We start from the raw sequence: 12,270 nt of genomic DNA, 5'->3' as shown, positions 1-12,270 counted from the left end.
GTGGGTCTAGGGAGACAGAGTCCTGGCCCATAGAGAATTCTAGTCTATAGCAACATTATAATCTGAGATGGATGCACCAAGTCTTGTGAACCCAGCTTCATGTAATACCCAGTTTAAATGTTGGTGGTTTTAGGAGTTTGCCCTTGGCCAACTTCTTTTCTGATCTTACATTCTTTCTGATTTAGTATATGTGCTGCCATATACAAGCACCCTGATCTTACATTCTTTTCCAAGGTGTTCTCACTTTGTCAGGAGAGGCAGGAAGAGAGGGACAGGCATGCAAGCCTTCAAGGGTGAAAGGCAGATCCTGGGCAGGGGACAGCTTGCCAGCTCTCCTCTGGAGAGTATCTCCCTATGTCCCCAAAACCCACACACCCTTTGTCTGTGAATCTGCTTTTCACAGTTTTCAAAGGAACAATTAAAGGAAGCTATCTAGTTAGTCAGAACCAAGTGTTAAGGGTCAGCTAGCATTTCCATCAAATTTTTTTTAATCTTGGGATAAGTGCTCACACCTACTAAGGGGATTTTCTGCAGTGAGGTCTGACACAATCCACTTACCTTCTTATATACGGAAGCCATGATGGTTGCCCGCACACTTGTCCCCAGCATGAAGCACAGTTGAAAGTAATTCTGAAGGCAGAGAGACTGGATGAGGGCCACAACAAAGAAGAGGACCGAATAGAGATATCCAGCCCACACATACGCGTCTCGGTTATTTGCAAAGGAGATCAGCAATCTGCCAAAACAAAAACCATGTAAGTGATGCTCATGAGGTCTCCAAGGACCCTTCACATTGCTCAGCCAGAGCCAGCTACCCTACCCCTGCCCTGCAGTTAACAGAAGTGACCAGCATTTTCCAATGCCTTTGGAAGACCTGAACTCCACAGTTATGCCAGTGTTCTCACTTTTGCTTGGAGGAATAGCAGCGACAGCTTAGAGTTGATGAGCCATGGCTGTGAACAGGGTTAATGAAACTCTACTTACAGCTGTCACTGCTATGCTTTGCCCCATTCTTCCCCCAGCCCCTGGTAAAAGACGTCATATGGGATAAATGGATTCGTTCTTGGACAATGCAAGCCCAAAAAGTATCCAGCATGAGTTAGAACTTGTCCCAGAGGGCAGCTCATCCCACAGATTCTGGCAGACCATGAAGTCTTGTCATGATTCACCTGACCCTCCCACCGAAGGCAGTGGCCGGAGAGATGGAGTTACAGACACTAGGTACAAGGCTGTATTTGATTTGCTGCCCACTTCTTGGGCATGGCTCTTCCTCTATCAGTTCTGTTTACAAGAGCCCCTAACTAGATCTGGCTTCCTAGGAGGAGAGAGATGTAGAAAAGAGGAAGGCCAAAAGATATAGCATTTTAGAGCTTGAAAATGGCCTTGCGTTTTTCATGAACATAGCACTGCAAGGTGGAAGGCTATCAGGAGCATTTTAAAAAATGGGAATTTAATATTAAGCCCCTGCGTGCATATACAAGGGGCAAGCAAAAGGCAGAGGAGGTCCTGAAAGGATAAGGAAGGCCCAGGACTCACTTCAGCAGCTGAGGATTCAGAAACATGAGGAGGTCATGCATCAGCTTCAGTAGGAAGGACTTCAAGAGTATGACGTAGAAAGTTTTGAAGAGAGTCTTGACCAACCAGGCCTTGGGAAAGTTTTCTGTGGTCCCAGACTTTTCTTTCTTTTTAACGTCTTCCTAGGTATAAAACCAAACAACAGTGCCCACAGGGCTATGTAGTGTAAAACTTTGTCTTGCACTGCACAGCTCCAGACTGTTAAGCCTCTGAGTCCTGTCACCTTCTTTGTACAGATTTTGGTTTTCTCACTGCTTGGTTACCATCCACCCTTTCAGCCGCCATCACTGGTTCCCCTTTCCCCATCCTAACTGATACTTGTAATCTATTTTGGGTGAGAAAACCAGGCAACTAAGCTGGTGAGAATACCACATAAAAACATAGACTCCAAGTGGCAGCCTGGAGGGTAATCCTGAGAGTGAAGGGTGACAGTATATTTTTTTGATGTTCAGAAGTCTTTTTGGTTTTTTCTCATTTATGGTTGTTGTGGGTTCAATTATGTCCCCCCAAAAGATACGTTGAAACCCTAATCCCCAGTACCTCAGAATGTGTCTTTATTTGGAAATAGGGCCTTTGCAGATGTAATCAAGTGAAGATGAAGTCAAGAGGGGGTGGGCCCTACTTCAATATGACTGGTGTCTTCATAAGAGAAGAGACTCAGATACAGACAGGAGATGGTCATGTGATGACAGAGGCAGAAATCGGGGTGATGCATCCACAAGCCAAGGGACAGCAAAACCAGAAAGTAAAAGAAGCAAGGAAGGTTTCTCCCTTACAGGTTTTGGAAAAAACATGGCCCTGCTGACACTTTGATTTTAGACTTCTAGCTTTCTACCTGTGACACAAAAAGATTGTGTTAATTTTGTGTTTTGTTAGGGCAGCCCCGGGAATCTAATACATGGGGCATTACCACTCACTTGCCAGTGTCTTCCTTTTCCTATGATTTGACCTCTTTATTACGTTCTTCAGGGTCCCATCAGGCCCCAAACCCCAGCTTCTCAGCCTCAGTTTCCAGGTTTTTCTACCAGTGACATCCTCTTGTAATTTTGTCACTGAGATCCCATCTGATCAGTCTCTTTTGCCCCCGCCTGCCTCCCAGCTTCCACCCTTGCCCCCCAACCATCCATTCTCCCAGCAACAGCCCAAATGGGCTTTTAAGAGTGTAAATCTGGTCACATTACTCCTCTGCTCAAAGCCTTCCCCTAGCTGTCCATCTTTGTAAAATAAAACCCAGATTCCTAACCATGGTCCCTAAAGGTCTACACAGCTCAGTCCCTGTCCACTTCCCTGAGCTCATCTCACCACCTGCTCAGCCTCTCCCTCCATGCCCCAGAACTTTCTTGAAGCTCTCTGAATAAATAAAGTGTGTTTCCCTCAGCCTCACATTCCTGTTCCTTTGGACTGGATTACACTTCTTTCTGATGGTCCCCCAGGTGGATTCATCTCAGACTTTGGGTCTCTGCTCAAGTGCCAGCTCCTCTGAGAAGTCTCTCCTAGGACCCTAAAGTCACTTCACACCAAATACATTAACATGTTTTGTTTTTCTTTTCTCTCTTTTTTTTTTTTTTTAGAGAGAGAGAGAGAGAGAGAGCATGGAAGCAGGGGAAGGGCAGAGGAAGAGAGATAGAATCTTAAGCAGGCTCTACACTCAGCATGAAGCCCAACATGGGGCTTGATCCCACAACCCTGGGATCATGACCTCAGCCAAAGTCAAGAGTCGGATGCTCCCCTGACTGAGCCACCCAGGCACCCCAATGTATTTTCTTAATAGCATTTATTACTCTCAAGGAGTAATATGTATTGGTTTATTATTTATTTTCCAGCTCTCTAAAGAGGACTCTTTCAAGCCATTCCTTATGCCCAGTGCCCAAAATAGTCTCTATTACTTGGTACATGATAAATACTGTTGAGTAAATAAATAAATGAATAAATTACCTAATGCTAAAACCCACCAAGGTGCAAATTCTAGTAATGCTAAGATATTATTTTTCTATTTTTAAAGACATAATAGAAAATTTCAAACATACCCAAAAGGAGAGAGAATAGCACATTATACTCAAATGTTTCCATCACTAAGGTATTATTATTATGAATACTACAGATAATATAAAATGCACTGTATAAAGTGATATCAAAATGTAAGGAGAGAATCACTATGCCACTGATGTCCTTCTGCTTGAAGACACAAAGCACACTCACACAGACACTCATGGGAAAGTTACCAGGACAAGGATATCTTGGCTTTGACTCTGATTCTTGTTCAAGCCATGCAGCCTGTCCCCGGAGTTCCCCTGTTCTCTCCCCCGCTGTCGTCTCTGGACTGCCTTCCTGGCCTTCTGCAGCTCTCGTGCCATACATTTTTCAAACTTGCTGACCAGTGTCTTCGTTTTAATCTTTTCATCAAGATCCCAGACATCTTCGAGTGTCAGAGGTTGCTTGTAGCCTTTCAGAACAATGCTGGAACCAGAGTGACCCATAGGCTGAGACCATACATGTGGAGTTGGCGAGGGGGGGGGGGGGGGGTCCCTTGCTGCTTCTTTCAAAACCTGCTCCCTGGTTCAGAGATGGAGGGGCAGAGGATGGGAAGAGGGCCACTGCCCCATCTTCTGGCCCTATGAACTTGGCAGAGGAGCGGGGAGTGCGGAAAACATATATGAGAGGTGGTGGAACATGGAAGAAGATGAAGAGAAGGGAAAGAGGGGCGGCACTACTGAATTAAAAGCCAAAAGAGCATCACTTCCTCCCCATCCTTCCTCCTCAAACACTGGCTGCCTCTCTGCCACTGTGGAATCTCCTTGAGGGGCTTTCATGCTGCCCTTAAGGAACTGAGCAGCCCTGGAGGCCTCCTCTCTACGGTCTCCCTAGATCAGGGCCCATCAGCCTGGTATTTGAGGACATGGATACAAAATAAATTATATCTTTATCTTTACTAGCTTCTAACTGAATTTTAGCCTTTCCTTAGGACATGAACGTAGGCTACCAAACAGTTGTAAAAAGGACTGCCTGTTCCTTGGACACCAAGAGACATCACAGTGTTTTCATGGCTCATTTACATCATCATTACTTTGAAGTTGTGATCGTGATTAGCCCCATCACTAGATCTTGTTATTTAATGAATTCTTAAAGAAGCACTTGGGTTACTACATCACAAATTTGTGTTTTTTAATATTTAAGTGATTATATTTCAGTACATTCGGTTTCCTTTGTAACTCTATATCTTTTACATTACACATTTAAAACATGATTTGAGAAAGGATTCATAGACCTCACGAGCCTGCCAAGAAGGTTCCAGATCTTTTGGTAGCCCAGCTATTTCACCCCTTACCCTCCAAATCATGCCACACTGCCTGCACCCAAATTCTCCTTTTCTTGTCCTTCTGCCTCTTTTTCCTAATGTCCTTTGTTTTTCCCTGTGGAACCCCCAGACCACCAAAAGAAAATCCCCCTCCACCCTCTCCTCCACATCCTCTGAAATAAATAGATCCATTACATTAACATTCTTGGACTCTAAGAGGAGAAATGGAGGCCTCAGGAAGCATTTTTAAAATTAAGATTTCCATCACTTTCAGAAGAATGAAGGGGTAGGGATACAGACAGCCCATACTCCAGGCATTTCCTACCTGTCATACCAACTAAAGGTAATGCTACTCAGAAATGAAGCCGTGAATGATGGATTCTGTAAGACACACACACACACACACACAAAAAAAAAAAAAAAAAAAGAAAGAAAAAAATAAAAAAGTAATTCAATTTGAAACAGGAACTTTGTGGGACTCTAGAATCAGAAACTGATTTTTATAGATATAATGTTATGCTAAAAAGTAGATATAATACTGAAGTAGACTGGACAACATAGATTTATCTGGAAACCCTAAAGTCATTAGTAAAAATCAGGTTTTCTGGCATAGATATATGATGAATTGTCTATGCTAAAGATTGGCGGGTCAATGTCAAAGTATTTCCACGCACATAAAAGAGTATTTCCACATGCTAGTCACTCTATTTCCTTAAGCCATAAATGGTCCACACTGCTATATTGTGGGCTCATGTGTCCTCCATGAGCCCTGGGCATCTCAAAGTTATAGGTGTCAAGATACCATCCAGTTAAATACTACATGAGGTAGGCATATTTAGTGTCTCACATTTGAGGAGTCATCTTTTTCTGAAAATGCTGAAAGTATCAGGATCAGGACGTTCAGTGCATAGCAGATGAAGAACAGGCAGGAATAAGCCAGATTAGAATTGTTGCCCTATGGGGGAAAACAAACAAACAAACAAACAAACCAACCAGAAATAAATGGGCCTTTTTCCAAATTAAGTCTAAATGTCCCATATGTCAATGTTCGTGATTAAAACCTATCATCAAATTCCCCTATTCTATCCCAGAGTTCAACTGACTGTATGCCATTTACTCTTAGAAGGTGCTCACCTCTACCTCCTCGTGTCACCCTCTTTCCTCCTTACCTTTAAGAGTGTCCGGATCAGAGTCTGAAACTGGAAGACGCCACAGAGTACTGAGAGAATCCAGAATAGGGACAGGAACCAAGAGTCCTTCTGCACACACCATAGTCTGCTGTGTTGGAACAGCAAAACCAGGAGCTAGAGAGAAGTTCACATCAGGTTCTGAAAAATACAGTCACTAACTGAGGACAAGAGGCAAGAAAGAGGCCAGAGAACAAGGGAGCAGTGGGTCAAAGGAGGAGATTGTTATAACTAATCTGGCCAAGCAGAAAATACACAATGCCAAATTGTAGACTTCCTCCCTGATACCACCCATCTTCCTCTTTCAGGGCCTCAGCCTCAGGGCTGTCCTTGAGACCCCCTTCCCCACCCCTATGTCTGTTCTCCACACTTGGGTGGGGAGTTAGCCAAGAATACAGAGGGTCCTCTACTGCACTTAATGGAGTTACTTTGGGAGCCAGAGAAGTCTTTTCAAGACCCAAGGAAGTTAATGTCAGGCACTACAGTAGTCCATCTGGGGAGGCAGATTCTGCTGGACGAGTGCAAGCTGTCTATAGGATTTTCTAATAATATCAAACTAAGTAATAATAATAATAAAAAAAACCACTTGCCTTGTAACAGCTCACTTAAATATAATTAAATGTTTGTTTCCTAGATTCTGTGCCGAACGTGTAAACTAGCATTCTGAAAACAAAGCCACGATTAGTAGCATTTGCTAATTTTTGTGGTGTAGAGATTACTACCATGGTAAATGTCAAGCCCCAACATACAGTCACTAAACAGCGTCGGGAAGAGATGCACACGGCCCTGTGAGCGGGCTCCAGCACACCATGCCGACACCCTTCTCGTTTTATAACAATGGTAGCAAACAATAATGCCTGCAGGGGCCAGGCCATGTTCATTCCCGAGTGAAGTAAAGGTGGAAGACTAGGCTGAGCAGATGTGTAATCTATCAGGGATGACTGCCACTCAGTGCCAGCTGACCATTGCCCTATGGGGACACACGCCCATAAGTGCCAGGCATGCTGATTTTCCAAGGAAGTTTAGAAATCCACAGAGTTATGTGGCATCTTCCTCTTTTAAAAAATGGTGGCAACTAATTCAGTTGTTGTTCAGACACTGCACAGGCCTCCCCGCAAAAACAGCCTGTTGGAGAAATAGCCGTTTCTGTTATCAAGTTTATACAAACAACCCTGGACTCAATGATCCATTGATAAGACTACTGGTCAATTTAAGAATAACATTTACATAATTTTTTGTTTGTTTGTTTAACTTCTGAAACACTGTTTATTTCACTGAAACCTGGAGGCAGGGGAATGGGTATGTGAATGTCTGGGACACCAAGCCTAGGAGTGCATGTTGACAACAGGAACATACAGGGCCAGGGTGCGAGGGCCAGCAGTGCTGTCCAGCTGTCCAGGGAACAGAGGTGGACAAAGATCTCTATGACAAAGGTCTTGTAGCACTAAAGAACACCAGTAGAAGTACTGCTGGCTGAAAAGTGTGGTACGGGTCATAGCGTGCAATCATCTAGACCCGGGCGGATGCATCGATGTAATGGACCAGACTAATGTTGGAGTCCATGCTCTTCTGGATGTACTTCCAGTCAAATTCAGTGCCCTGGGCTCCCACTCAGAGGGGGATGTGGCGGGACATAACGAGCATGGTGGTGGCCCAGCCCCGGGAAGCACCCATGACCTGTCCTCCCCCTTGCCTGCATTCTGGGACATGACAAGGTTTAGGCCTATCAGGTCTACCACATCCACGCTGGCCTTCATGAACTCCCCAGTGAACTCATACATGCCGCCTTCCCAGGTGAGGAAAAAAAAAAAGTGGCCAGAAACAGCATCTTGCACAGCTGCACGAAGAGGTGGGTGACCCTGGCCTGCACACATTTCCAGAAGGCATTGTACTAAGGCCACTGCACTTGTAGGTGATGAAGTAGGGGAAGTAGCCCAGGGCAAAGCCATTCCTGAAGTAGAACAGGGTCATGGTGCTGACCTCCTGCACCCACCAGAGTGTGGGTCTCTGCCTTGGCCAGACCGACATTCTCTCATGTATAATTATTAGATGGAAAGATAGGAGGGCATAAGATACGTACCTTTGTCATCAGAGCTAGTATTTACACTAGGGAAAAGGATCTAGAAGTTAGTGTTCAAAAGAATATGAAAAGCTAAAATTTGATTCAACTCCATTACAAACAAGTTTTGCCTCATCATAGGCCCCTCAAAAAAGGTAGAGGAAACTGGACTTAGTTTTATTCCAAAAGAGTACATTTCAACCAGATGACTATGAATAGGGAGAGGATAAACAGGGCAGGAGTGGGGATACGCCTTACCCATGTGCCCAGGTAAAGGCTTGGATTGGTATATCTAATGGCAGGGACCGTGGCTTGTCCAGAGTCTTCTGTGAGTACGAGGGCCAGTTCTATGGCTGCTAGAATAAGAAGGAGCCCAACAAGCACCTGAGAAGGAAAAAGACCACTGTTAAGAAGATATCATTCTTTAGAATAGAATGAATTATCCTGATAAAGATAATAAAGATGGTATGCAGTGATTCAGAGAACGTGTAAGTAATACTGGCATCAACGAATACATGTAGTTCAAGTAATGGAATAAAGATCAATGTATGCTAGGACAGGTTTTCAAGGAATGTTGAGTATGGTGATTTTAAACTCTGTTCATAAATTCTGATATCTTCCTTCAAAAAGATCTGGGTACCCCTTTTGTTGACTGTGAGCTTAGTCACTCATTTCTGAAGAGTAGAATATGCTAGAAGGTCATAAAACACAATACGGCTTCCTCGTTCTCTTTCTCAGATCACTTACTTCAGGGAAAGCTACCAACATCATCATGAGGACATTCAAGTAGCTCTATGGAGAGATCCATTGGGTAAGTAACTGAGACCTTTTGCCAACAGCCATGTGAGTGAGTCATCTTAGAATTAGATGCTCTAGCCCCACTCAAACCTTCAGATGACCTTGGTCTCTTCTAGCATGTCAGCTGCAACCTCATGAGAGACCCTAAAGCAGAACCCAGGTAAGCTGCTCCCAAATTTCTGACCCACGGAAAAACTGAGAGAAGAAATGTGTTTTTAATAGCTAAGTTTTGGAGTAATTTGTTACACAATAGGTAATAAAAATAGATTTGAAAAGGGAATCCCCCTACCCCAACTGGGATTTCTAGTTTCCTTGGTCATATTCTCTTTCCTTGGTTATTTATTATTCCCCACCTCTTCCCCATATAACCTTTGAAGTTAACATTGCAAATGAGTGTGACTATGTCACCCTAGGAAGACTCCAAGCCAATCAATATTTGTCCTATGAGTTCATAGGACATCATACACGTTGCATTGTTCTAAAGAATCACCCCCAGCCATCAGAATGAAAAAAGTACTACTGCCACTGAGGAAGTAGCAATTCTCATTCTCAGAATGAAGATCTTTAGTACCCTCTTCTACCCGTATCCCTTCCCATCCATCTCTCCCTACTCATTCCCATGTCTCATTCATCCAGAATAGTTCAGGCAGAGATATTGGGCTGCTTGTAATGAAAACCAACCAAGGAGGGAGGTGAATCCATCTGTAGTAGGACCAGTGTTGTTATTTAGCAAGGCATAAAGTCAAAGACATGTTGATAAAGAGAATGTATTTCTCAAGTAGATTAATACATGATGTTGTGCTTTCCTCACCTGAGGCTGTGGGTTTTTTTCTGGAAAAACACAACAGCTTTTGAAGCATTTATGTTTACCTTTAGGTGAACTGGAGTAAAATAGAGCAAAAGATGGAGCTACAGCCCCAGTCAAGGATGACTTTAGGTCAGGTGAAGGGAATACTAACCAGCTCCTCAGGCCAAGGAAAAAGAGCAGACCCTGCCACAGGTTCACATACATTAAATGCTCGCAAACTGATTATAAATATACTGAGCAATCCACATCAAAAAGGACAATTTACATTATAAAGAACTCCCACAAAGCAATTTAAAACAAAAACAAACAGTCTAGTGCAAAGGGCATAGAATGGAAAATTTGAAGAAAAAAAAAGCCACACATGGCTTTTAAGCACAGGAACAGATGTTCAACCTCACTGATAATTAGTGCAATTTCAAATGATAACAATATGCATTTTTTCATGTAACTGATTAGCAAATATCAAAAAGTTTGATAAAAATTTGGTGAGACTGAGGAAAAACCTCTATGGAGGTTAATTTTCACCATATATAAAAACTTTGAGCCCATATACTCTTCATCCAGTAACTTCACTTCTAGGAAGTCATGCTACAGACACACTCATAGGTACAAAGTTATTTACTGCAGCACTGCTTATGACAGCAGGTTAAAAACCACCTAGATTTCTATCACATGGGGCACATAAGTTATGGGACACCCAAGTAACAGCATTGTTAGTAGTCACTGAAAAGCAAACAGATTCTGGGGTATCTGGGTGGCTCAGCCGGTTAAGCATCCAACTTGATTTTGGCTCAGGTCATGATCTCAGGGTTCATGGGTTTGAGCCCGCATTGGGCTCTGTGCCTAGCATCTTATTCTACGTTTCATAACAAGGTCAATTAGGTCAGTTCAGTTAAACAGTGAGTGGTCTTATTTCAGGAGGTGGTCCTGCAGGTGGGCTTTCAAAGTCAGGCCCACAGTGTGTAAACAACCAGGTAGATAATTAACCAGATATACAAGAAAACCAGAAGAATTCATGATCCAGACTAGTTTTATAGGTAAACAATAAATATTCAAGGACAGTTAATCAGAACTAGAATCTAATACCATAAAGGTAATACCATAAAGGAATCTAACCATAAAGGTTTGTTACTGAAACATTTTTTTTCCTTTCCGAAATCACCGTCAAATGTAGCCAATTAAGACTAACTTGTTTATAGAACAAGTCCGGTTTTAACAAACTTGGCCTGTTTACATAAGTGCAGCAAGAATAGTGGCTGGCCATTTAAGTTCTTTTAAATCTGGTTTGCTGGAACTTTTCATAAGGAATTTCAGGTTGAGCCGTTAACAGCCTTTCAAGGCTAAGATACTTGCTATTAGACTCCCCTGCAATACCTATGGATTTGGGTTACTTCCTCTTCTTGAGGCCCCCAAAATATCATGAACCTGCTAGGAAGTGACCTTTCTTCCTTACCTGGTAAGGCTCCCAGGAACCCTGTAAACAAGGTACCAGGCCAATTTTTTCCCAACAGGCATTCATTGGCTCCATAAAATCAACCTTAGTTCCTTAAAGCTGTCTGGTCATATTGGAGTCTATGCATGTCTCTCTCAAATAGGACATTCCAGTCAAGGCCTTGATAATACAACTAAATGTTTCCAATGGTGCCATGTTACAAGGAAAAAAGATTTTCTTTTTGGGGGGAGGAGAGAGAGAGAATGAATGAATGAATGAATGAATGAATCCCAAGCAGGTTCTGTGCTCTCAGCATGGAGCCCCACTTGGGGCTCAATACCACAAACCAAGAGATCACCACATGAGCCAAAATCAAGAGTCGGATGCTTAACTGACTGAGCCACCCAGGTGCCCCAGAAAACAGATTCTTATTGAACTTCTACAAATAACTAACTGATTTTCCTTATGACAGATTCTTCTAGCTTCACTTAAGCCAGCCACCATAGCAGCTACTATAGCACTGGGTTGATTAATCATAGGGGCAGATACTAAAGTCCTGTACCATGCTCCCAGGGGTCTCTTGTCCCCCAATATCTCACAGTCGCAACATGCCCACTTTTGCTTAAAGCAGATCATTAGCTACACTAATTCACTTGCAGAATATGCCCTAATAGCCACTCTCTGACTAGTAGGAATTCCTTCTCTATCATCCCCAGGCTCAAGAGTGGCCTAGGTCTTTGTTTGAATCAGAGGGCTTGCCCGTAAATCCTTTTCCTTTTCCGTGATAACATCTTCCTTGCCAGAGAAGTCATCACCCCAGGGATCCCATGCTTTGGGGGCACAAGTCTCTTGAGACAGAGTAGCTCTCACTTGGGTACACCGTGGTCTGTGCCCATGCATCTTTGCCATCTTATTTCTAACCCTTACTCCTAACCCTGAAATCTTGCAGACCTAATGGCTGCATTAGAGGAAAACGCGGCTCATTCATCCTTTTCCAAAGCCAACTCTTCTCTGGTCTGTTCCAATTCTCTTCCTTATTCCTAATTCCCAGTCTGTGGCCTATCACAAAGCACAGATCAACTACCAAGCTACCACCAAAATAGCTCGTTCACTGTC

At 43.3% G+C, this 12,270-nt stretch overlaps 1 protein-coding gene and 1 pseudogene across 1 annotated transcript in view; both read right to left on the bottom strand.

Annotated features, from left to right (window-relative positions):
* The window catches only part of ABCC2 (ATP binding cassette subfamily C member 2), a 64,560-nt gene that overhangs the window by 40,212 nt on the left and 12,078 nt on the right, over nucleotides 1–12,270 (bottom strand). Inside the window, exons 3-9 of the mRNA XM_042909291.1 lie at nucleotides 8,375–8,500; nucleotides 6,040–6,174; nucleotides 5,718–5,825; nucleotides 5,196–5,251; nucleotides 3,798–4,032; nucleotides 1,537–1,697; nucleotides 559–736 (exon numbers count right to left, since the gene is read on the bottom strand). Coding sequence (XP_042765225.1) covers nucleotides 559–736; nucleotides 1,537–1,697; nucleotides 3,798–4,032; nucleotides 5,196–5,251; nucleotides 5,718–5,825; nucleotides 6,040–6,174; nucleotides 8,375–8,500 — 999 coding nt within the window. The remainder of the gene's footprint in view (nucleotides 1–558; nucleotides 737–1,536; nucleotides 1,698–3,797; nucleotides 4,033–5,195; nucleotides 5,252–5,717; nucleotides 5,826–6,039; nucleotides 6,175–8,374; nucleotides 8,501–12,270) is intronic.
* Nucleotides 6,705–8,441, bottom strand: LOC122202774 (annotated as a pseudogene).

The sequence above is a fragment of the Panthera leo genome, chromosome D2, assembly GCF_018350215.1.
Source record: "Panthera leo isolate Ple1 chromosome D2, P.leo_Ple1_pat1.1, whole genome shotgun sequence".
In the NCBI taxonomy this organism is placed as follows: domain Eukaryota; kingdom Metazoa; phylum Chordata; class Mammalia; order Carnivora; family Felidae; genus Panthera; species Panthera leo.
This window is presented reverse-complemented; position numbering and strand designations above follow the sequence as displayed.